Here is a 26,794-nt window from a genome sequence, read left to right as displayed (position 1 = left end):
CATTGAGTACAGCAGAGACTGGCCCTGAGCACCCACCTAATCCCTCTGTGTCTGGAGGACTCCTTCCACCCTGACTCTCAGCTTTCTCTTGGGTAAAAGGAAAAGCTCAACTTGAGTATCTATGGCCTAAGAACTCTTGAGTCTGTGATCCTAGGCCTAGATGGCTTCTGAGCCATTTCACATCTCTGAGAGTCCAGGATTCGTCTGATTGCCCTCATATAATGATTTTCTACTGCTTCTCTTATATAAAAGTTTGGGGAGTAGTGAGGATTAGATATAGAATAGCTGCCAAAGCTATGGAAATAGTCTCAAATGATATTTTTTTCTGGCAAAAAGAAAAGCCAGAACAGTCTATAGAGCATTCAGGATGAGTCCTTGAAAACTTTTTGGTGTTATTTCAGCCAAGCAACTAATTTCATATTTAGTAGCCTGTCACAACCTGGCATTTGTAATGTGGGACCAATTTTATACAGTTGTCCATTATTGTTCACAAGAGATCACCATGATAAAATATTGACCACAATAGAGGCCAAGCAGTGGAAATAATTTGCCCATGGTTATACAGCTTAGTCAGTGGCAGAGTCTGGCCTAGAATCTGGTTCTCTTGGCTTAAGGCCAACGTACTTGGGCTTAAGCCCAAAGCACCAAAACATCTCTTTTCCTGGCACATAGGAAAGTAGATAGCTGTGGGTTATAACAACTTCCATTTTTGTAGCATTCTAAGATTTACAAAGACATTCTCTTTCAGCAACACTCTTGCATAAGTTATGTTAAGATGGTTGTTCCTGTTTTACAGAGAAGTAAATTAAGGCCCTGAGAAATAAAGTGACTTATTATGGATCAATAGGTCCCAGGATCACTGATCATGGTGTAAAAGTGACCTCAGAGATCTTCTAGTACAACCTCATCAGTTCACAGATGAGGAAATTGGGAGTCAGAGAAGGGGTGCCTTACTTCAGCTCCCCCAAGAGAGTAAGGGGCTAAGCCAGGATTCAAATTCAACCATTCCTGGGGCTGCTGGGCCTTGGACCTGCGCAGGGGCTAGTGGTGGAATAGGCACCAGGATATCCTATAGAATGGATGGAGTGGAAAGCAAGCTCAGAGGGTCTTCTACTTAGAGTGGACTAAGGCAAGTTTTCATTCAGTGACCCACCAAACAGCCAGTCAGTAAACATCTATTAAGTGCTTATTGTATGCTAGGCACTGGCCAAGCAATCCAAGCAGAGATGAACGTCTATCCAGGGTTAGGGAGTATGATCTCTGGAAGGTCAGTGTTGGTGGTAGAGATAAATGGACAGCAACAGAGCAGATTCTGCTCCAGCCTCAGGCCAGTGCTCTTACCCTTGGCCCAGGCTGCCTTCTGACATTCCTCCAACCCTTTACTGTTTTAAGAAGATCCAGCCTTCCAGTGATAAGCAGGCCTTCCCCCCCTCTCCCCACTCCCGGGGACCCTGGGAGTCCCACCAGTGGCAGCAGTGACATGGATGCTCTCTGTGCACCCCATTATTCTTCAGCCTTTCTTGGCCTCCCTGTCATGTGGGAGCATTGAGATACCTCACTCCTTTCATTCCAGCTATATTATCGTTTCTCAGAAAAGCAAACCATTTTTTCCATTTCCTTTTTTCATCAGAGACATGTGCTGTAAACAATGGAGGCTGTGACCGTACTTGTAAGGACACATCGACCGGTGTTCACTGCAGTTGCCCCATGGGATTCACCCTCCAGTTTGATGGGAAAACATGTAAAGGTAGATTACCTTCCTGTAAGGGAGATGTTTGTCCAAGTGAGCAGAATAAGTCTTTCTGTGCCCACATTGCACAATCAGGACAGCAGTTCTCCATCTCTACTCAGATTTGCCACCTCTTGAATGTCTTCAAATTTGATTATGACTCATATCAATAGCAGATTTTCTCATTTGGGCCAGTGAAAACTTGTGATTGAGTAAGCTTAATTAAAACCAATTTAATTCTATTAGCTGTTGAGAAGGTCAGTCTCTATGAACATCAAATAATTCATTTTAGGCCATAACTATGTTAGAAATAAAGGCAGAAGATCAAGGAAATATCCATTTGGAAGAGATAATATCAGCATATTATAAGTAACAACCGAGATAATTATCCAGAGAAAATTAATGAAGAATTAACCCATTAATTCTTACTGATCAAGGGGATCCCAATGGCCTCTTAGTATTTTATGGGCATCAGTACAAAGGATTGCTTACTTAGTATGTTAAAAAGAGATAACTAGTCATATGTTTCAATTATCTGTTATCAGCTGTATCAATTGAAAAAATAAAATTATTTTGAGTATCAGAAAAAATGTTTTTTTTTTAATTGCTGTTTCAGTTTCATAGCAAATTTAAACTAGAGTTTAATCTCCTTAAAAAAATTTTAATGAGTTAAGATAGGACTTGAGATTATACTGAAAGAAACTGAGCAATGAGTGGAGGGAGAATGCAGGAAGAGAACCTTGTACTTCTTTTCCATGGCTTTGTTCCTTATATCTAAAGAAGAGTTCTAAATCTATATCAAAAAGATGAAGATTATAATTTTTGAAAAAAGGGATAAGTGGGGAAACAATGAGTGTGCCAATTTTAAAGCAGAAAAATCAACAGGAAGTAGATCACCCTTGAAAACTCTTTAATGAACTATTATTGGGAATTTTAGAGCATTTGCAATTATACTATGGGGGTAAATAGGGAAAATCTACAGATGTACTTATTTTTATTTGTAAATATTTGTCTATTGCAGATATTGATGAGTGTCAGACTGGTAATGGAGGCTGTGATCACTTTTGCAAAAACACTGTTGGCAGTTTTGATTGCAGTTGCAAGAAAGGATTTAAATTATTAACAGATGAAAGGTCATGTCAAGGTATGTGTTGAGAATGCCTGAATATTGACTCACTGTATGGCCTTGAACTGGTCACTTATCTAAATTATATCTTACTTCATGAAACAGAAGAAAAATGCTGATATGCCTTGTAGGTATATCATGTGTATCAAAAAATTTATGATCAAAGACTTTGAAAACCTTGTTCTTAGTAGGAAAAGGAGAATTTAGAACAAATTAAGTCAACCCCCATGATAAGGTTCCTTCTCTTTTTTAAAGACATCATCTTAGTTCTTCGTGTGGAGTGTATCTGAGAAATATAAGCAGGTGTTCAGCCATTCTGCCAAGGACATGTTTTGTAGCTGACATAAGAAAATGGGATGAATTTTCTCAAATATCAAGAGACCTTGCCATAGAAGCATCTGCCTTTCAAAAAGCTTATGATAGCAAAATGGTGGTGCCTGTCAGTGATTAGCAACTGAATTTGATCCTTGTGTTTGGTTTGTAAATGGCAAGCTTTGACAGGCATATGGGTGCATCATTTTTATAAGTTTTTAAAGGGACATATATAGGGAGAAACCCTCAGAGTCATTCACTTAAATCACATAAATGATATTTTAAGTGGTGAGAGCCGGTTAACTAGCAGAGATATGGATTATACTGATGCACTTCACAGAAAAATGATGTTAACATTTAGCTCCAATTGTTGTTGTTCCTTCTCTTTCAATTTAGTGGTGATTTATTAAGTATCTACTATGTATGCTAGATGCCATAGAAAATAAAAAGATGCAGCTAGTATAGAAATTCTTCCTGCTGTTGATGTGGAAATACAACTTAGCAGGGAGAGTAAGATTTATATTTATACATATAGGCTTTATAACAGCCTCCTAACTTTCTCCTTGCTTCAAGGACAGCTTCAATTATGATACATATTTTAGGTTTTTAAATATATAGATAAATACATGTATCCTCTCCTACACATTTGTCATAGTTCAAGAAACATGCATTTATTAAGCATTTAAGCAGTCTGCGTAATATAAACACAAAGTAAATTCTTCAAAATATGACACTTATAGCAGAGTACTTAGGGGCACAAAATGGCCGATAAATCACTTCTTAGGAGGTTTAGGAAATGCTTTGTGATGAGGTGAGGCCTAAGCTGAATGTAGAATGAAGCCATTAACTCCTTGAGAGCAAGAGCTATTCTTGCTTTTTCTTTATATCCCACAGTTTAGCAGCAGGGCACCTGGCAGGAGGAATCTCTTAATATGTGCTTGTTAGTTGATTGTTTTGGTCATTCCCCATGTATATAGTCATTCACCATAGAAATCCATGGGGCTGGGACTTCAGAAACAATCTCACCAAACCCATCGCTGAATGGGAATCTCCCCTCACCTCCGACATGCCTGAGGAGGGTCATCCAGCCACTGCTTGCAGGCCTCCCATGCCCATGTAATTCCACTTTTGTATCACTTGGTTGGGTACGTGTAGCTTTGCCATTTTGCTCCTGTGTGCTCTGCCCTTGGCCCTCCGGGGCTACCTCTTCTTGAGGTAGCTCTTCAGCATGAAAAAAGCTATTGTGTTTGTGTAGAGAAGGAAAGGGGGAGACAGGAGGAAGGGACAGTGAGGAGCGGAGAGTCCCCAAGAGGAAGAAATGGGTGTAACGACATGAGGAGGCCTGCCTGGAGGCACACAGCCAGGAAGGCTCTGAAAAAAGACTTGGAACCAAGTCCGGGGCATTATCCTATTACCACACACTGTCTTTAGTTTGGCTGGCAAGTCTGGTGCCCAGCCGGAAAAGTGTAAAATACAATTGGAAAATGAAGGCTGAGATCAGATTGTGGGTGTTTTGGGATCCACTGTAAGGAGTTTGTATTTTATAAGCAATAGAGAACTACTAAGGATTTTGAATAGAGTTCTATGACCAAACCATGTATTAGGAAGATTAATTTGGTAGCTGTGTGAGAGATGGATTGAAGCTGTCCTTGAAGCAAGGAGAAAATTAGGAGGCCATTATAAAGCCTATATGTATAAATATATACAAGCATCTCTCTGTGTGTACATATATATCTATACATACACATCTATGTGTCTGTCTTTCTAGATATAGATCTGCTCTTAGTATCCATTGCATTTCTGTCAGGAGGAAGGTAACGTGCTTCATCATAGACCCTCCAGAGACATGATTGGTTATTTCTTTGATCTGATTTTTTAAGCCTTTCAAAATTGTTTTTCTTTGTAGTGTTTTCATATAACTGTTCTCCTGGTTTTGTTTGTTTCACTATGCACCAATTCATTCTACTCAAAGTTCTCTGAAATCCTGTTATCATTTCTGAAAGCATCATAATATTCTATTACATTTATATATCACAGTTTGTAAAGTCATTTCTCAGTTGTTAAAAAGGCTGTCTCAGGTACCCTTAAGTTCTAGTTAATGAAGAATTAACTCATTAATTGTGGTTCTGAAGGGATACCTTCTTTTTTCTTTTTTTTTCTTTTAATATTAATTTCAAGATTTCTGTGAACTTCATGGCTTTATATTTCAAAATTCCTACTAGACTCCTGGTTTGTTTGTTTGTTTTCGTGTTTGAAATGTTCGAAAGTTCTCTATTCCATTAAAGAGCATTTTTCCCCTCTGTGGAATATACACAGCTTTGCAGAGCACGTTATTGTTGGTCTTTTGCCTTTTGGAGTATTTATTGTATTGGATTGGATTTTTTCCTATCTTTATTTTGCTCTTTGATAATGAATCTGGGCAATTTTCATATATAATTTATTGAAATACAGTAAATAGATTTATTTTGTCATTGTTATGACTTTACACATATACATATGCACATAAATATATACACCTATATACACACACATTACTGTGAGCAAGAAGAAATAGTCAAGTTAATAAATAGTCAATAAAAGGATGAGAAAAACAGTACAAAAATGACAGAATGAGATCTGTTCAAATCCAAAGCAAGCCATTAACCGTCATAGTGATACAAATCCATGATCCAACTAAGGAGGCCAGAGTTGCTCAGTTTTATGAAGCCTTACATCTTCTAGAAATAACACACACAAAAAGAGATTTTACATTCATCACAGAGGATTGGAATATTAAAGTAGGGAATCAAAAGATAACTGCAATATCAGGTTTAATTGATTTCGGAGTACAGAATGAAGCAGGACAGAGACTAATGGAGTTTTGTTAAGATAATTCTCTGATCAAAGCAAACACTGGTTTTCAACAACCCAAAAGGTGATTCTACACGGGACCATCACCAGATTGTTAATATAGAAATTATATTAATTATATGTTCCATAGTCAGAGGTTGATAAATTAATTCAGTTAGTTAAAACAAGACACAGAGCTGACTATGGCTTGGATTATGAACCTCTTATTGAAAAATTCAAACTAAAATTGAAGAAAGTAGGAAAAATTATTAGACCATATAAATATAACCTAAATAAAATATTTTTTGTTTAAGAAGTGGAGATGATGAATAGGTCTAAGGCATTAGATGAGTTAGATAGAATGCCTGAAAAACTGTGGAGACAGGTTAGTAATATTGTACAGGAGGCAGGAACAAAAACATTCCAAAGAAAAAAGAATAGCAAGAAAGCAAAATGGCTGTTTGATAAGTCTTTACAAATATCTGAGGAAAGAAAAAAAGAGAAAAAGAAAGAAGAGAGAGATTTTTGAATTTTTGAACTTATTCATCAATGATTTTTGATTATCATTCTCTTGTGTTTTATCTTTCCCCGATTTGAGTTATCGATACAAAATTTGTTTCATATAATGATTCTGTTAGTGTACTTTCTCAGTTTTGTAGAATAATTTATGTAAGAGTTTAATAACTCCTAACTGATCTCTTTGATCAATTTTCCTGGTCAGTTATTTTTATTAATATCTTGTATTATTAAATTTTTCTTTTTTTTCCCTTTAATATTTGGGTTTTTTCTAATATGTTTTGCTTTCTCATGCAGTTATTTATTTCTATTTGGTCTATTCTAGTTTTTAGGAATTCCATTTCTTGAGTAAATTTTTACTACTTTACTTTCTAAGTCACTTATTCGCCTTCCAATTCTTTCCTTTAGAACTTTTATTTCATTTTTTAGCTCTTCTCTTATTTCTTCTATATATTCACGTAGTATTTATGGAAAATTTCATTTTTCAATCTGCTTGTAGTTGTTATGCATCTAAATATGCAATAATCTTTGATGTTATTTGCTATTTTCTTTGATTTCTTTATCTCTTCAGCTTTAATTCCTGAAGTGGAGCTTTGTGCCAAGGCCAGGCTCTACTTACTGCTTGGCTTTTGGGTAACATGGTCAGCTCTACCTGGTCTTACTTTGAGTATCCTGACTTCTTGCACTGACTTCCTTTTCCTGCAGTTAACCTTTAAGCTTCAGAGTGATGGATCTTTAAAGGCTTCTCTGGAATCTTAGCCAGACAATTAGGGACCTCAAAGCCCCTGGGCCCTTTGAATCTGAGCACTCTGAATGCCATTCTGGTCTAGGCCAATTCTGGCCATCATAGTGCTTTCTACCCTGTGCTTTCTGAGAGCCTCTGATCATCCTGGGAGGCACTGGCACTGGCTTTGTTGAGTGGAATGAGGTCCTTTTCTATTGTCTGTGAGCTTCTGGTTAAATTTTTGTGCACTTCTGAGAAGAAAGCTATCACTTGCTAGAATTTCTCATTATTCAGTTTGGTTCAGAGCTCAGGATTTTATGGGAGCTGGATGATCTGCTTCAGTTCAGGCAGGCAGCCTTCTTTTTCAGAAGTCCAATATGCCATGTAGACTGGGAAAATGGACCCCAAATCCTTCATGTACAATGTTTCCTTTTTTTTTTTTTAAAGTTGGTGAGTAGGTTTGGTTTTCGGTGATTATATGTCATGGTTTTCACCAACCTGACAGAATATTTGCTGTTCTTTGTAATTTTTTTGGAACATATAAAATAAGAAATATTACTTAAGTTTCATAAATACATTGAAAATAATTTGAAAAGTGGCACCATTTTAGGGGTTCATAAGATTGGCCAGTCAGTTGGCCATTTCCTAGACAACATATTGAAATGAAATGGCTTTAGTTATCAAGAAAGAAAGAGTAGATGTTTTTTATCTTTTAATAATCAGCTTCAAACATATACATATTTAAATAGCAAGTTTTTTAGGGGATGTGATCATTTAAAATGTTTAGTAGAAAAATGATCATTTTAGAAGAAATTGGCCATTTAATAAAAACTTGAGATGGTGTTGCAGAGTAATTAGAGAGTTGGCCTTGAAGCTCAGAAGACCTGAATTCAAGTTCTTCCCCTGATACATTATTGGCTGTGTGAGCTGGAAAAAGTTCTCTGTGTTCTAGGACAGGGCTTTCTAAACTTTTTTCTACTCACAACCCTTTTTGCACAAGAAATTTTCACATGACCTTGGATATAGTATATAAACTAGGTATACAAATCAAGCATTTATTGATAATAAATTGTAATTTCCTGATTTCCACATTCAGTTATGAGACCCCATATGAGGTTGCAACCCACAATTTAAGAAGCTGGAAGCTAGGCAGCTCTATAAGACTGTTGAAGAGAAGGACTACTTTGCATTAGTAATTTCTTCACTGCCTATATCAGTGAAATCATAGATCCAGCCCTTATCTCTATTGAGAATTAATTACCCCCCACATTTTCTTTGCTCTACTTTTCCCCAAAGTATGTATTAAGTTTAAAATTAATGTAGCCTTTTGTGAAAAATCTCTTATTTAGAAAAATGACTTTAGCAGAATGAAATCTTAAAACTGTTTTGTTATACAGACTTTTTCATTTAAAGAAATTATTCCAACCCACTGAAATGTCCAGGAAACAGTATGTAGAATCTTGGCCTATAGAGAAATGTAGAGTTGGGCCAGAAAGAAAAGCTGTGATAAGATAGACAAACACGTACTGCTTAAGTAATACTACTATGAGTCTGATCAGGGTAGTAGTGGGAACCAGGAAGGAGGTCAGGCTTAGAATATGTGACCAAGACTAAACCTTATCTGGAAAGAAGAGCTGTATTTTTCAGATTTAAGTGAATTTAAGTGAATACTGTTTTGCTGGAAACCTCTTAAAACTAGCATTATTAACATATTCTTGGACAGAATTGTAATTACAAATCTTAAAACCCTGAAGAGACTAGTTTGATCTAATCAGACACTAAATTTCGAAGTTCAGTGGGCTTAGGGCCAAATAGTTTTTGGCCTAAATAGCTTTTTCCCTTCTTTTTATGTGCCACTATTTAAAATGATTGCTTGGGAGATTATTCAGCCTTGAAAAATAATTTGGACTCAGGAACAGAATACAATAATATAACGACAGTAATTCACCTTTTGTAGGCTAATAGCTACTTGTTATGAGATCTAATGAGAGAATGTAAGGAAGGTGCTTTATAAATTTTAAAATGCTTTCTAGATATTAAGTATTAATGTCATACTTTAAGGCTTGCAGGACATTTTCCCTGCAGTGGAGACACTGAGGAAGGGTGTTATTCCTTTTTTACAAGGGAGTAAACTGAGGCTTAGAAAAAGGAAGTGATTTGTTCTTGGTCACAGGACCAGCAAGTGCTGAAGCTGGAACCCGAATGAGTTCACAGGGCCATGGATTCAACCCCAAAAGGACTTTACATGTCATTTGGAGATGTCTTTTAGAGAGGAAGAAACTGAGACCTTAAGTATGGTAAAGGAAGACATTCATTTCAAATTCAAGACATTCAAACAAATTCATTCAAACAGAGGTTTTCCAGCTAGACCAAGCTGCTTCTCACGTTGTTTAACTCTGTAAACCAGAGGGGGGACATGTCTGGCCCACAGGATGTAGAAGGCCAGAAATCTTTGGCTAAGTCCAGGATGAGCAAAAGCTTCCCAGCTATGAGACTAGGGACAGGGCATTTACTTTTGGTAAGCCTGTTTTCTTATGGTAGAAGGAAAATAATTGTTCTTGCACTCCCCATCCCCCTCACTTCCTGGCCATCCCAGACCTGGGTCCCTGGATTCTGGCTATTCTCCTCATCCCCTTCCTCTAGAGCACGACCCCTGCCCTGGGACTCTGGCTCTGGGAGGCAAGGCTTGTGGTACAGCTCCTGGGAACTGGCAGCACCTGCAAAGTACTTTGTACAACTTGAGGCATCATGTCGATTATTATTATGAGCTAGACCTTTGAGTTCATTGGAATGCACTCTACTTGCACGTTGCTACTTGCTGTGCAATTGCTAGGCTTGAAAAGCACTTGGGCCACTGAGCAGCGCTGGTCGAGGGTACCACCTCTAGTGTGGGTCACAGGTCTCCAGCCTAGACCTTGCTGTTTTTACGAGTGTCTCTTCATGTACCTGCCGGGTTACCTCTCAAAGCATTTTATATAAATTATATAAACTAGCATGGTAAAGGGCTTCACACTTGTGTCATGTGAAAATCAATTGGAGGAACTAGGAATGTTGAAGGTGGTGGAGAGAATCTTGAAAAGGGCAGGATAACTGTCCGAGTATTTAAAGATCTGTCAGGTGAATGAGGAATTAAACTTTTTTTTTTTTTGCCTCAGAGGACAGAACTCTGAGGAACGGAGAGAAGGTTACAGAAAGGCAAATTTAGGCTTGATGTCAGAGCAGACTTCCCAACAAGCAGATTGCCCTTCAATAGTGAAATGGTATGATGTGGGAAGGAGGAGTTTTTCCTCTATTGGAGATCTTCAGACAAAGGCTGGGTGACCAGCCTTGTTAGTTATACCATGGAGGGAATTTCTTTTCTGTTAACAGTTAGATGCCTGTGAATTTTGAAATTCTGTAATTATGTGGAAAATGATATTATTGTCATTTTTATTATTAGCAGATACTTTAAAATGTTTGCATAGTAGAAGTTTTTATCTTATGGCATAGTACTTTTTGTTATTTATACGTACTGATTTGTAACATTAGTAAATAAAAGCTTCTGATAGGATGAACTGGTTGCTGTGAGGGAAGTGATTGCTGAATTTACCAGGGTGCCCAAATATGGTTCAGCTAACTGGTATACTGAATTCTTTAGAATAAAACATTACTAACCTTTCTTTGAAAATTTACAGATATTGATGAATGCTCTTTTGAAAGGACCTGTGACCACATGTGCATTAATCATCCTGGAACCTTTGAGTGTGCTTGTAATAAAGGATACACCTTGTATGGTTTCACACATTGTGGAGGTGAGAAAAATATATCAATAGGTAAATTAGAAATGGTGACCATGGCTTGGGGAGAAAAAGAAATATGCCCAATCTTGAAGCTTCTTTAGCTTCCTTCATGTTGCATGATAAAAAGAAAATTTCTTTCCTTCTTACAAGGGCAACACTCCTGCTGGCTTTCAGTAAGAATGAGATGACTAACATTTCCAACAGTTTTGTTTCCTTTTATCAGCATGAAATAGAACAGAAGGGAATTCTGAGTTCTTTCAGCTATGAAACTGTTTCTTTGCTAGGGAATAATACTATTTGTAACACAAAGAAGCAAATCCTATAAACTGATTAACAACTCTAATAAACATTTATTCGGCACCTATTATGTTCAAGGTGTGGTGCTATGTATTGAGATTACAAAGACATCATATTCAGTCCTAGCTTTTCCAAAGCTAACAATCTAATAAAAGTAACAAGACACATACGCAAGTAAGTATGATGCAAGGAAGAATGTAATATAAATGTAGAGCAGAGCTCCAGAAAGGATGCTACTGAGGGAGCAATCCTGGAGGAACCTTGGGGAGCATTTCACAAGGGAAAAGCGACAAGAACTCATTTCTACAATGTTTTAAGATTTACAAAATCTGTTTGTTGCAACAGTTTGTAAAATATTATGCCCAAGTTTTCTTATCTTCATTTTATTTACCTGAGGGTCACAGAAATTACTCTGGTGTCAGAGCAGAGTTCAAATTCATGCTCAAACTAAGGAGGCTGATATAATACCCTGCCTCATCTCTCACTGAGTAAGGCTGGGGTAGTGGGTGGGGAAGGTGGGCAGGAAGTGGCTTTGTATCTTGCAGAACCATCGAGACATAGCATTGTGAACCCTAGAAAAGATTGGAGGAAACCTCTAGTTGAGCTGCAACCCCAAGCTGTTCCTATGCTTGTTGCTGAGTCAGAGGTCCTGTTGCTTTGAATCAGTGTTAGGGCTGGTTGTGACCTTGAGAAGTCATCTCATTTGTCTCCCTTTCCCACTCAACAAATGTTCTACTCTTATAACCCTCGTGGACAAAAAGTTTTTGCCAATGTCTAACTTGAACTCTTATGACTACAATTGTAAGTCTGCTTCCTCCTGCCTTGGAAAAGGAAAGCAACTGTTCACTAAAATCCAACAACTCTTCATTCTTCAGTTGCTCATGTACACGTGAGGATTCTTATTCCAAAGCTAATTCCCACTGACGAATCAGTGGCACCTCAGTATTCCCCTGTGGGACAAGGCAGTGGCTTTCTTTATCATCACTGAGTCCTTACCATGTACTCCCCCCAAGAATATAAGTTGAGAATCTTCTAGTCAGCCAATCTTATGTAACTTTTTAAAAATGGATATTTTCTAAAGAGGTACAGTAAGCACAATTGTACTAAACATCCTCTAAAAGTCTATGATGCAAATCATACAAGTTCATCCTGAGTCCAGGGAGAAGTGAGCTTCCATGCAGAGAGCACAGATGGCAGAAGGATCATCACAGTTCCCGGGAGTCCCTTCTTCCTGTTGTGGCATGGTGAACAAGTTCCCTGAAGCATGGAGTCATTTCTTTGCTGGGCTCTTGTTGAGCTGAATCCCTTTGGTCCTTGACTCCTGATGATGTTCCTGCCAGCTGATCCAGGAAGGCTGTTCAGGGCACTGATGAGAAGAGGCAGGAACAACTTCCTCTGGACTTTTTGAACTGCAAAGTCCCCCTCTGACCAAAAGGAAGAGGGGCATCAGGAAGAGGAGCATCCGAAAGAGGTCTAGTCAAGGCTGGAGCCAAGGACTCTTTCTCTTAGAAGATTCTTCCTTAGGAATGTGCTGGAAAACCACACACTCCAGTTCTTGGAATTCCTTCCTTTTCAACTTGTTTGATAATTTATAGAGCATTCTCTGCACTTGACCGAGTTTCCTTGGCCTGTCAGAACACAGTTCTTGTAAACTCAAAGGCCCCTTTTCAGTCTAAGACCTATTGTTTGATTGAAAATGTTCTCTCCTGATTTAATATGTCAAATCAAAAAAGGGGTGGGATAATTTGGATCCTGGTCTTATTGTATTAAATATCCCTTTAGTCTTTTAATTGGGTTAAAAGCTTAATCCTTATTAATATTTCATAGAACTTTTTAAAGAGATTGGAACCTGTAAATGTTCTTGTTCTGAGACATCAAGAAAACGTGTATATATTTGGTTTTGGGGGATAGGGAAAAAGTCATTCTGTTTTCCATCTTAGATTTGGGATAGATAACAGAAAGATGTAGATTCTCCCAGTTTGCCATTGACAAATGTGACTTATATCAAGTACAGCATTTAGGGACTAGTAGGGGATTCACAAGAGCTGGAGTACTTCACTCGCTTCTTTTCCCCGAGGAGTCACTTTATTTTGGAAGTATGGAGTCCAGACCTGCCTCAGTCTTGGAGATCATCATGCCTCTAATGAAAGCAGGGATTAAGCTTTCTTTTCTCATTCTCTTTAACTATTAAAACTCTCACCCCAGAACCCTGGAGAAAATTATTTAAAAGGCTAGGCTGTAGGTATTCAATGTACAATATGGATCAAATATGGGACAGGTATTTCTAGCACACAAAAGGAATGCCAAAAGACACAAAGATTCAGAACACACTGAGAGGCTTAAAACAGTAACTTAACTTAAATTCTGCCAGGGAGCTAACTTAACCCTCGGTAAAATATAAAGAATTTTGGAGAATTATTGAATATGCATTTTATATTTCACCTTTTGCACTAACCAGTCATGTCCCAGATCGTATCTGGTAAAACAGTTAAGCTTGAGCCCATTCTCCAATTAGTGGTCATTTTTCCTAGAGCACTGAAATGCTTATCAGGGACTCCTGTCCCTGCTACCAATCAGCTCTGGTCAGAAGGACCTAGAACTTCTGGATTTCTTGAATTCACTAAGTCAAGCCTATTTAGGGATTGACACCCATTCAAATACAAAAGAGGCAATCTCAAACTCAGGTTAGCCATACCTGTGCTTATCTTCCTCGTGTTCCTAGACTCATAGTAGCTAGGGTGAGAGACAAGACAAATTATCTCAATGGTGATCCTTAGGAGAGGTGTCAAAACAGTCTTGATGCAACTAAAGCCCAAAAGAAGAGAGCTTGAGCTCTTCCTGTTTAGCAGCTAATAAAGGGCCTTCCTGGTACTCTGAAGCTCCCAAGACCTATTAGCACTGTACTTCCATAGGACTGGGAGCAGTGAGAAGGCATCCTTGTGCCCAAGCATGGAGGCCAGATATCCCATTCCCTGAGAATGGACGGTGCCATTTCCCTTCTCCTTCCCCTCTTACTTTATGGTCTATTATTCTAGGAAAAATGATGCCCATTTTCTCATATATATTAGAGGTGTTTGAAGAATAAGTGTGTGTGTGTGTGTGTGTGTGTGTGTGTGTGTGTGAAAGCAAGAGAAGAAGTGGTTTGATAAGAAGTGTTAGTGAAATATCCACTGATGAAATTCGTGCCAGTCCCAAGGGACACAACAATGGCAAGTGCTTTTCCTACAGAAAATCAGCAATTCTGTTTCCTTTTAAAATCTCATTTGAGAGGTACCTGAGGTAGTGGGAAAAGCACTACAGGAACAGTCAAAAGATTGGGGCTGAGTCTGGGGAGACATATGTTCTGTATTAACTCAGACTAGTCACTTTCAGAGTCTTCCTTTCCTCAGCTCTAGAACAGAGATAATGATTCTTGTACCATCCACCCTACAAGGTTGTTATTGGGGTTAGGGGAAAATTTTGTATACCCCAAAGCACTTGGGTCAAACCCAAATGGAGAAGGGGAACATTAATTAGTACATAAGGACCCCCCAGGGCCACATACTGACTGAGTTTTTAAAATGTAATATTTGTGCTTTATTGTATTTTTATTGATTTTGTAAATATTTTCCGATTGTGTTTCAATCTGGTTTGGATTGCATTTGGGGTTATTATGGGTTGCGTGGAGCTCAGGTCACACATAGATTACCTTTATCCTAAAACTTTATGTAAATGCAAATTATTATTAACATCTGTATCACATTATTAACATTTATATCATGTATCATCCCCTTGTTTCTAAGTCATAAAGGGTAAAGATGAATCATAGAATCTCTGAGTTGAAAAGAATCTCAGAAATCATTGGGCCCAACCTATATGTAATGAACAATCCCATCTACAATATCCCTGCTTAGCCACCAGTGAGCCTTTGCAAAGAGGCACTCACCATTTTGTGAGGTAGCTGTTTCCACTTTTGGGCAATGATCAATATTTGGGAGATTTTCCTGAGAACGAGAGAAAGTCTTTTGCCTTTTAAGTCTGAGTATGAGGTCCATTTACCAAAGATGAACTTCTTCTTCAGACACTAATGAGTGTAGCATCAATAATGGAGGCTGCCAGCAGACTTGTGTGAACACCCTGGGAAGTTACGAGTGCCAGTGCCCCTCAGACCATCAGCTCCACTGGAACAAGAAGGACTGTGTGGGTAAGGATCCCTGCTTGTGCTTTCCCCATCAACAAGCTCTGACCTTTGCCTAGAAAGTGGGGCAGCAGTGGGCATTTTCACCAGTCTTGATCAGATGGCTGTATGGAGTGCATTACTATGTCCTCCTTGACTTTCCTACTTGATATGCTGCTGTCCATTGTTTAAAAATGGTTGAGAAACAGGAGATACTTTGTAGGGTCTTTGGTATTCTCTTCTGTGTTTCTGTCTGGTGTGTACTTCTGTTTCTATGGGGTTTCTTCTCTGTATGAAAAATAGCCCACCTCAAGCTATCGTCCTGGGATGGAAAATGAGTGTATGTTTCTGGCTTCTTCCCTGACTGGAACATTGTTACACGGGATGTGCTTTAACTATTCCTATTTTTGTCTTCTCTTTCATCATTTTCAACTGTGTTTCCATATATATTTGTGTTTTGTCCTCTTTAGAAGTAAAGGGATTCCTGCCTGGTAACATATCCCCCAAAGTGTCCATGCGTTGTACTAAGATTGATGGAGTGGATAAATGCTTCCTAAACTGTCCCTCAGATGTCCACCTCTCTCCAGGTGAGTGCCCAGGTCTGTTCCCCTTGCCCCCCAAGGCAGTTTTACCTGAGGCAGGGAGAAGTGGCTGCCTGGGTCAAGACAGCAGGAGCTACTTGGAAATAGAAAAAGGATTTTTGTTTTTAAATGGAACTTTTGTGACATCTTGTCTAAATAAACCTCTTCTTTAGGGCATAGGCACCAAAGGTCAGAATGGGTTTAATTTCTGCACCCTTTAAATAGTGATTTTAGTTGTATTACCTGTGCTCACGCAGATGTCCCTATGTGTAACTGTTGACTTATGTGTTCTGCCCATTAGGATATCAAGATACCTACTCTGTTTCCTGTGGTACCTCTTCTCGTCTCAGGAGTCGGTTACGTAAATCTAATGATTCTGCTTTATTGGGTAACTACCAAAGCTACATTTCTCTAACACTGCTCAGTACTTTTCACGTAGGCTGACAGTTTAGTGGGTCATGTTGTTGAGAGTTGACCACATTTTATCTGTAAATGAGAACAACAATAACAATAATCCTTTTCCTGTCTACTTTATAGACTTGCCATGATGATCAGTTGACATAATATATATAAATATATTGTAAGTCATAGAGTGTTATATAAATTCAGGATTAATAATTCTTTTCCTGTTTACTTCATAGATTTGCCATGATGATCAATTGACATAATATATATAAACATACTGTAGTTAGAGCATTATATAAATTCAGGACTTTTTTTTACCCATAGAAGCTTTCCTGCACACAAAGAGCATTTTGTAATTTTTACCTGCCCATGACCTTGGAACTTACTGAGCCCAGAGATACTAACTGCTCTTAATCCACAACATTCCTGAACTTTTCTGGATTATTATGTGAAGTAACAGCTGACAACAGAAATCTGCAGTGAGTGATCAGGACTTCCCACAACCCCCAGAGAAATTGGTAGGACCACAAGAAACATGTGAGCCCTTGCACATGCAGGGGCTCATGAAAATTGGCACAGCTCAGAAGGAGACAGAGAAGAATGGAATTTCCCAGACACTGTTTGGCTTTTAAAGTCTTTGCCATATGGCTCCACCCTACCCTTCCAGCCTTATCCATCACTCCTCCCCATGCAATCTGTGGTCCAGCCAAGCTGACCTTTGTGTTCTTCCTTATTCATGACCTTCTCATGCCCCCTCACCATGCCTTTGCAAGGCATTCTCTCCTGCTGGAATGTACTTCCTCCTCCATTCTGCTTCCTTTAAAGCACAACTCAAACATCAGTTCTTACACAGAGGCTCTTCTGGCCCAAATGCCTCCCTCTGGAATCACATTGCAGTTATTTTAGACATGCTTATGTGCACATGATGCCTCCCTCCCCTTTCAATGTAAACTTCTTGAAGTCAAAGGTATTTTATTTTAGCCTGTGTATCCTTGGCCCCTCGCCCAGTGCCTGGCACATGGGGGGGCTTAATCGGTACCTGCTGATTGATTGACTATCAACTTGGGCATGTACTTCTAAGTCTTTATAACCTGAGAAGTCATGAGAACAATTGTCCCTTGCTCCCCATATTGCACAAGAGCTCTTGTGGGGGCAGGTAACTGTGTCTGCAAAGCTGTCGGTGTAACTTAAATAGCATCTGGGCCTTGGAGACACATCTCAGCAGCGCAGGAAGTTTGCCTCAAACCTTCCCCTTTCCCAGAGCATGACCATTGGGAACTAGAGGCAACCTAGCCATCTGCCCCTGCCCTTGGAGGGAGACTGAGTTCAGGACATTTGGTCTCAGCAATATCAGCCTTCTTTTTATATTATGAAGCCATCTTCCTTTTCTGTGCTAAATCTACAGGAAGGCAATGGCTGTGGCATCTTGTGCACATAAATCTACACTTTACAGTTGGTCTGCAAAGGAGTGGCTTATGAGTGTCTTTCCAGAAGGTTTGTCTTTAGAGTGTTCTTTTTTTTTTTTTTTTTTTTTAATGTCAGAGAAGTCCTGCTGACTTCTACAGACCCTGTTCTAATTTCGATTGTGAAGAAATCCTGACCTTTCAGAATATTGCATAAGATACTTTTCTCACTTGTAGCTTTTCCAATACTTTTTCTGTCACATTTGAACTTTGGATTATCTTTCTTTCTTTTAAAAATTTATTGATGCATTTATTTCATCCCAGTAGACATTTCCCCATAAAGCACATTTCCCCAAGAAACAATTTATTTTGAATTTTTTTTAAGTGGAGAGATACATAGAATTTTATAAGCAGACTTTTTTTTTTTTTTTGGACTCTATAAACAGGATTCTGGTATCTAATAATTCAGTTTGGGGTAAATCAACAACTAAGAGGTTTAGATTTTTCTCAGGCTATGGTTAAGACAGCAAATACAGAAATCTGGAGTTTGGAAAGTGTTAAAATGTGTAAGGTTTCCTTGCCGATGGAAGACTCAGTATTATCTGGTATTGTCTCCAAAGGTAATGTCTCTCACTATTTCTTTTTGAAGATGTCGCCACTGTTAGGACCAGTGTCACCTTTAGGCTAAATGAAGGCAAATGTAGCTTGAAAAAGGCGGAGCTGCTTCCAGAAGACCTGCCAGGAATGATATCAGGTATTGAATGGGTGTGTCTCCATAGAGCAGCTCATCTGCACGTTGGGGAAATTAAACTGGAGACTTAGAGATAGCAAAAGGTTCATCTGAAGAGACCTTGGTTTAAGGATAGTGTCTAAATGAATGAGGACATTTTGGATCAGATCTTAATTTCTCCAGGTGTTCTTTTCACAAAGGTAAGGGTATAAAACTATCCTAAAAGTCTCAGTGTAGTTTTAAGCATGAATTCACTTAAAGCTATTAAAACTGCACTGAGACTTTTGGGACAGTCTGTTTTATTGTATCCATACATTTTCCATTTTTAAGGGCAGTTTTGTAGGGATCTTTGTTACTTTCTTCAATCTTCTATCTCTAATAATAGGCTGATTTTTAGGAGACTCTTGCCATATGGTCTGTGAAGTATGGAGCATCCTTGTACTGAAAAGTTCAATATATATACATATTATATATACATATTATATTATAGATATTACATGATTATTATATGATATAATGAGTTCAATAAGTATAAGTATAAAATATTCTGATGACTTGTAACTTTAGTGATACCTCAGAAATATGAGTAAATAAAGCAGGATTTGGAATAAAAAGAAAAAGAATTGAGGAAGAATACTGTGTGTGGTTCTCTAGTTGTTTCTCTTCCTTGGAGAGAGAATGTTCTCCAGGCCCTGGCTTTGACCTGGATCAGACCAGCTAGCTACCTCCCTTCCTCAGTTCACATGTGCAGCTTCATACGAGACAAGAACTTTGGGGATCACAAGGGTGGAAACAGCAAGACAAGTAGGACTCAAAGGCCCTGGAGTGGGGGGTTGGAGGTCTATGGTACAGATCCTGGTAGCACCATTTGTCAGTTTATGAATTTAAGCAAGTCACTAAACTTCCCTGGGTCTTCATTTCCTCATCAATAACATGGGAATAATAATACTTTCACTGCCTATTTGACAGAGTGGTGAAAAAGGCATTTTGATAACTTCAAAACACATGAAATGTAAGTTATCATTTGCACACAATCCAGTTGTGGTAACACAAGCTAAACCCCAGGTAATCAGCAGTTATTCTAGAGGAACATTGGTACTGTTTTCATACTTAGATTTCTGATCAGTAAAAAAAAAGTTTTTTTTTTTTTTTTTTTGGTCAATGGAATGTCATCTCAGGAGGATGAATCCATTTTAAGGTGATCTGATCCAAGAGGTTCTGGCTTTTTAAAAGAGCAAAACATTTATGTGTATTGTAATATCATAATGTCTGGATTTTATCATTTGATTCCTTAAATGCTTTCATAACAAAATGTTTATTGGCACCATAGTATATGTTCTGTTGATTCTGCTAGAATTTGGCTTCTTATATTTCTGTTTTTTTTTCTTTCCACACAGAGAAGTACAGCTCAGTAAAAGAGGGCTTCCACTATGTAAATCTTACATGTGGCTCTGGCAAGCAAGTCCCTGGAGCCTTTGGCAGACCAGCCTCAACTAAAGAAATATTTATCAGTGTTGACTTTGAGCTCGAAGCAAACCAACAGGAGGTGACAGGTTGGTTTGAAGTTTCCCCAGGTGCAATCAAGGCTTGTTCCTTCTTTCTTCACTTTTCATCCTTCTTTACAAAAAATAAAAATAATGAAGTATCTCCTATTTTTTATTTTTTATTTTTTGCCTTTAAGCTACATTGAATTGGTTTGAAAGTAAGATTTTGCCTTCCTTACAAGAACCTAAAGATGACATTTTGTGATTGCCAAATCCATTTGAATGCTGCCTAATCTGCTGATACCACTTTCCCATAATTAAGACCTTTCCCCCATCCCCATCTATCATTGTGGTTTGGGATGTTGGCTTGTATTGGCATTTCAAACTGGATGCTGCCTGATGTTATGGCTCTTACATACCCTTTCCATGTTGCTCCCTGTCTCTTGATTTTATAGCATCTTGTGATCTGAGCTGTGTCCTGAAGAAGACAGAGAAGAAATTACGTAAAGCTATCCGCACACTTCGGAAAACAGTTCACCGTGAGCAGTTCCATCTTCGTTTGTCAGGAATGGATTTTGAAGTGGCAAAAAAGTCCCCCAGAGTATCTGAACACCTGGCAGATTCCTGTGGCTTGGGACAAGAACACAGAAAGGGCAAATGTGGTGAGTGGCCTGGTTAGGAGCCTTCTTTGTTATGTAACCCATCCATGAAATGTTTATCTCTGCAAGTAGAAAAGTGAGTCACTAATGAATATCAGATATAGTAGAAGAGAGCAAAGGTGAGCATCTTCCCTTGTGTGAGTGGAATTTAGCTCTGTTTATAATACACTGGGCCAAGGGGGAAGAGGATTGTATTCCTATACCTTATCCTTAAAAGATAGAACTATGTACACCTTGATTTCCTCATAGAACAACTTGTAACTGTTGACCAAACACTCATATAATAATAATAATAATTTACCACCGGAAGACAGGAGTGGAATCAGGAAGTGTGGTGGGTATTTCAGGAAATAAGGTGGGAGGGGCGGAGTTTGTTTGGAGCCACTCCCCAAAATGGGAAGTGCTGAGAAGAACTTGCAGTGGGAGATCTTCTAATTATTATATAAGTTCTTCCTGGAACCTCCTTTCTGGGAAAGGACCCAGACTAGACCTGTAATGCCGGAGAAACTGAGGCTGGAGAGAGATTAGAGAGTTTTAAATATTTTATTAATGGGAGAATAAGATTGACTGGACAGGACTTTCCTCTCGAACTATCCAGTACTGAATGGGAGAATCTCAAATCTTTAAGTACCTTTTGGAGACAAAGAAGAGGAAAAGGAGGGAAAGCTTCTATCAGGATGGGGGAGGCCATAAATCCTAAAAAGCCAGAGACATTGCCTGAATACAAAGAGGTAAAGATATCAATTAGGTATCTTGGAATATTTTAGAGGGATATTATAAATTCTTGAGGACACAAAAGAGTCAGGAGGTCTACTCTCTTGTTTATTTTGCTAATTTATAACCTTAGAGCAAATAATCCTCAGTCTTATTGGGTCAGAGGAGGATTTACAACTAAAAAGATTGAGAAAGACCAGTTAAGGAAACTGAGACAAAGGAAACTCATACAGGGAAACTGAGTCAGGACAGTTAAAGAGAACAGTGGCATAACAGCTCAAACCAGCCCCTTTTCCAAACTTAGTCACTGTGTCCCTCAGTACCTACATTCTCCCTCCTTCACCCTTGTTTTTCAGCTTTCCTTCTGTCATTTTCCTCTCTTTCAAATGTAAACTCCTTGAGGGCAAGCACTGTTTTCTTTTTGCTTGAATTTATGCTCCAGTACTTTGTACAAAGCCTGACATAATAGGTGCTTAATAAATGTTAATTGACTAAAGTATATAGTACTATAGATCCAAATTCAGAGGAACCTAAGGATTACAAAAGTCCTTGAAGTGGTTGTTGAAGAGAGAAACATATGAGAATCATAGTACTTCTTAACAGGATGCAGAAGTTCTCTCTTCTCAAATTCTGACTTTTTATCCCACCCAGAGCCCTTGATTTAAAGCAAATGAGGGAGTAGAGAAGTACTCAGATGTACAGTGTACATCAGTCATCTGAAGGGTTTTTTTAAATACAAAAGAAATGCTAACCTGCCTTAGAGCCAGAAGTGCACATGGACAGAAAAGCTGATCCAGCAATAGTTGAAACTTCCTTTACATGCTTCTGGAAGATGATCAGGGCTGCCCACTGGCATTGTGCATTAACCCTGGCTCTGTACTGTCCAGGTCCCTGTCCTCTGGCAAGCCAGGCCGGGCTTTAGCTTGTCTTCCTTTGGGTGGACTTCTCCAGAAGAACTCTTGTAGACCTAGAGGGCACGCTCCCTAGGGCAGCAATCTCCAGTTGAGAAACCTAGAAACTTCTGACCTTTAGAATTTATAAGACTGCTTGTAAAGTTGGACACATAAGTCAGGACCACTGTTTCATCCCTTCCAGTCAGGGAAGGAAACCCAAAAAAGGCAAGGCCCAGGCTGAGGCTTGCCCAGCAAGCTCCTGCACTATGTGTGTGAATGCCAGGCTTAGGGAGTGGGGCAGCCCCCTTCCTCACCCTTCACAGGAAGTCTAGAGAATTCTTGCTATTTTGGAGATCTGACATAAGGAGCGACTGTGGGTGGAGTTATTCCCACTTTAAGGTTCATCATTTTCAGCTTCCCTGGAGTGGAGGAAAAGGGACCCTGCCTGCCACTGTAGCTCCATTCTCTATACATGCTCCTTGAGGTATATAACCTGATACAGTCTCTTGGCAGATTTTTACTAATACTAATAGAATAGGTACAAATACTTTAAGGACAGATAGATTATTTTTTCTTTTTATAGTGTCTTTAGGAATAGCCCCAGCTGTGGAGATGCTGGCTCTGGAGATTTGGTTAGTATTGTGATTCATTGCATATACTTTTCCAAAATAGAATGGAAAGCAACTCTCTTTGTTTGCTTAGAAAATTCTCAAATATTCCTACATCATACCAATTGTCTTTCTTAAACAAAAAATAAAATTGGTTAATATTTTCCTCTCTCTTAATACTAGCTTTGACTATTTCCTAGACATAAAAAAAGATTCTCTCTCTTTGTCTAAAAATATTAGTTCTTATTTACATTGTACTTTGTAACTTACAAAGTGTCCTCCCAACAGTCTACAAGGTAGTTTCTTTCTACTTTCTAGGATTCTGTTTATAAAATTGGATGGTACAAACAAGCCAGATCCATCAGATCTATAAGGGTCAGACTTTTCTCCACCCACCTTTGTTAGCTGGCTTTTAGATAACTTTGTACATTAGTCAGTGAGTTTCTGTGACAGAAACTCAAGGAAAACTGATTTTCTCTGGCTCTGTAGACCAAATCCTAATGAGAATGTTGCCATAATACTGCCTGGTATAAGTTGCTCAAGTACAAAGGTCTGAGGATAAGGGTCAGATGTTATCTTAAGAGAGGCCTAATGACCATGACAGCTTATTCAGGTTACACAGTGTATTTTATATGTAGCTGCCTGTGGTGAATGAATGTGTCTTTAAAATGCTTGTCAAACTAAATTAGGTGAGGTTTGTTTTGTTTGGTTCTTAATGAGGCACAGTGACTTTTCCCCAGTAACTCTTCTTGCCATAGAAGGATTTAGGGACCCTTTTGGGGCTCTATTGCCCTGATTTCAGCTTTAAAGATTTTATACCAAGAAGAAAATCACAAGGAATTAATGGTTACATGTCTTCACCTTGTGCTGAGTTGGCTTTTGTGCTGATTCAGGCATTAAGGGGGAGGAATTGTCAGAGAGAGGGAGTCTCCGGGTAAGGGTCAGATACATTAGAAAGCAGTTGACACTTTTCCTGTTTACCTCACATATTTGCAATGTAATTGGGCGGGTCCTTTGGTTTTAAGAGAAACTGTTCATAGACATTTAGGTTTATAAATTATGGGCAAAAGTGACTGTAACTTAAAGATATTTACTGTTCTTTATTTACTTAGTTTGATGGGATTCATAAAAACAAGAATGATTTGTATGATCTGATTTCTGCGGATGTTATGTAAACATTAAACCTAAAGATTGGATAAAATCTGAGAGGATGATTAGATCAATTATTTTTTTCTTTTAGATTTAAGACATGGTTTTTGGTGGCTGCAAGAGGAAGGAACTTTGGGCTGAGGGAAGAGGAAGTGTGTATGTTTGTTTGTGTGTGTATATGTGTTCGAGTGCATATGCATGGTGCAAGAGCAAATTTTAATTTTAAAACAATCATGTGCTTTTAATATGACTATATAAAGTTGTTATTGAAGAAAAAAATACTTGACATTCTGGGTGATAACAGCTGAATTCTTAATATGACTGATATAAAGCATTCCTTAAATCAATAAGATCAAGCTATGATATTTTCCAAAGATCATGTAGCTTTATGTTGTCTTGAAATTATTTTCCAGTAGTTTAGCATACAAAGATCTTGTCTTCCCAACTAAACTGTAATAATAATTATGCACCTAGACATCATCCTACATTTTTGTTGCTGTCCCCAAATGGCTTTCTTCTAGTATTAAATATGCCTCAGGTATATAGACATGAATCATTCTCGTGTACAAGGTAGAAACATCCCCATTAACACTATATTTGAAAAAGATTGAGTTATATCTAATCATGTATCTGACCTGTGATCTTGGCCTTGCCTTTAAAATAAAGAATAGATGGGATCATAGAAAGAGTGCGTGTAGGGAAAAGCAGCAGATTCGGTTCCCTGTGCTTCTGTGAGACCTTGCCCAGGAACCATGTGGCCCCAGCTAGAGCTTGTGGCAGAATGGGCTGACTGTGAATGAGTTTATTTCTAAACAAATTTGTTTTTAAACAAGGGTTGGGATTTTCAGGACTAAGCCTCTCTAAGAAGAGAAGTTTATGGGATAACGCTGAGTCAGTAAACCACGCTTTTTGAAGAAGAGTTTCTAAGCAACACTGAACAGTGCAGGATGGTAGTCTAGTAATTACTTGAGAGAAAATAAGGAATTCTTGTACTAAGAACACCAGGACCAATCAGAGGCTAGAGTCAATCAAGGGATGGCGGTATGATGTGGAAGAATAAATCCAGACCCTATTTCTTCTTCAGTGAACCCACAGACTCAGACCAAACAAATGCATTGTTAATTAATCAAATTAAATGTGTATAACCTGGAGAAAATATCCAGGAAATATTAACCAAAAAAGCAGGAGAAACAGAAAAAAAAAAAAAAAAACCAGGAGAAAAGCAGGAATCTTGAAAGGAAGCCTGATAGAAAAGTCAAGGAAAGAAAAAAAAAAAGAAAAGAGAATCAGTATTAAAAGCCTGAGAGATCAAGGAAAGTTAGGAGTGTAGTTTGTTTTTTTTTTTTTTTTTAAATAGCGATTCCCTTGCTTTTGCTCCTTTATTTATTTTGTTCTCATGTCCTTGAAGGATTTACCTTTTGCATGTGACCTTCCGTTGTACCTGAAATGAGGGAGTTGCTGGAATGGAATCCTATAAGTCATCACATGTCATAATTATGAGATCTGGGCCATAGAAAGGCACTGGGACTTGCTCAGTCACATAGTGTTAAGCTACAGAATCATGAATAAAACCAAGGTCTCTTGGCTCTCAATCCAATTTCCTTTTCATTATTCTGGACTGATTCTTCTATTTTTTCTGCAAATAATATATTTTTAAAAAGGCTCCTTTATTGATAACAAAGCAGTAGATAGATAAACTCTGATACTTTTCTAAAACATTGCAATCAGATTTTACATGCATTGATGATAGTTGGTTAATAATATCAAGTTAGCCTTTGAGTGAATAGTATTTTCCTCATAATAAGCCATATAATTGAAATAAAAGGCTGTTCCTTGGACAATATATAAGAAGGACTACCTAACAAAAAGCTGATGAACTCAGTGTGTGGAATGAGACACATAATTTTGGATGGGGCTGCACTGAATTTATTTTCACATTTGTTACAGGAATTTTGTTTACTTTTTGTTTTGTTTTTTTTTTTTCTTAAAGGGAGGGGAGGAAAAATAGATTTTTTCTTAAATGTTTTAAAAGTTCAGTTAAATTAAAAAGCAGTATATTGAAAAGAATAGTTTTAGAGGAGGGAGGTATTTGAAAAGTACAATTTAGAATATGGGAGTTTGAAAAAGTAAATGAGTCCAAGAAGTTTTTCTCATTTCTAAGCCACAGGGTTAGTGGAAGAGAATGAAAGGTTTATTTTAGGGCACCAACTATGAAACTCCTGTCTTTTTTCACTGACCCAGTTAGGAGTAATATTTTCAAGTGGCAAATTCTACTTTAATGCTTTCTTACGTTAAACAATGTTTAACAAAACAAAAAATCTGTACAGAGCCTTCAAATAAATCCTATGGTGAGAGAGATCCTGCCGTCTCCATGATTAACCAGGGACTTTCACAGAAATAGAAGAATACATAAATCCTTTGGACATTTTGCTGCTTGGAGTGACCTCAGTTCCTGAACTGTTAAAATGTGATAACTCCAAGGACACCATGGCAATCCATTTGCATTGGCGGTTTGTGACTTTCCTCCTAAAGTCAAGGCATGATTCTTAAGAAAATAGTTAGATGCTGGAAACTGACCCCTTTTATTAGGTTCACCTTCTTAGCTACAGAGATACCATAGTATTTGTCCACAGCATCAACTTCTCAAAGAGGAAGGGACTGAAAGGAGAGACAAGAGCCCTTAAACCTCTTTGTAGCTAT

General features: G+C 38.3%; 1 protein-coding gene across 1 annotated transcript in view; it reads left to right on the top strand.

The window, feature by feature from the left end:
- Positions 1–26,794, top strand: part of SCUBE2 (signal peptide, CUB domain and EGF like domain containing 2) — an 86,954-nt gene that overhangs the window by 24,801 nt on the left and 35,359 nt on the right. Inside the window, exons 8-16 of the mRNA XM_051964964.1 lie at positions 1,631–1,747; positions 2,751–2,873; positions 10,911–11,027; positions 15,373–15,495; positions 15,939–16,055; positions 16,351–16,437; positions 18,507–18,611; positions 19,985–20,140; positions 20,527–20,733. Coding sequence (XP_051820924.1) covers positions 1,631–1,747; positions 2,751–2,873; positions 10,911–11,027; positions 15,373–15,495; positions 15,939–16,055; positions 16,351–16,437; positions 18,507–18,611; positions 19,985–20,140; positions 20,527–20,733 — 1,152 coding nt within the window. The remainder of the gene's footprint in view (positions 1–1,630; positions 1,748–2,750; positions 2,874–10,910; positions 11,028–15,372; positions 15,496–15,938; positions 16,056–16,350; positions 16,438–18,506; positions 18,612–19,984; positions 20,141–20,526; positions 20,734–26,794) is intronic.

This window comes from Antechinus flavipes, chromosome 6, assembly GCF_016432865.1.
Source record: "Antechinus flavipes isolate AdamAnt ecotype Samford, QLD, Australia chromosome 6, AdamAnt_v2, whole genome shotgun sequence".
NCBI lineage: Eukaryota > Metazoa > Chordata > Mammalia > Dasyuromorphia > Dasyuridae > Antechinus > Antechinus flavipes.
Note: the sequence above shows the minus strand (reverse complement) of the source record. Positions and strands in the feature narration are given on the sequence as shown.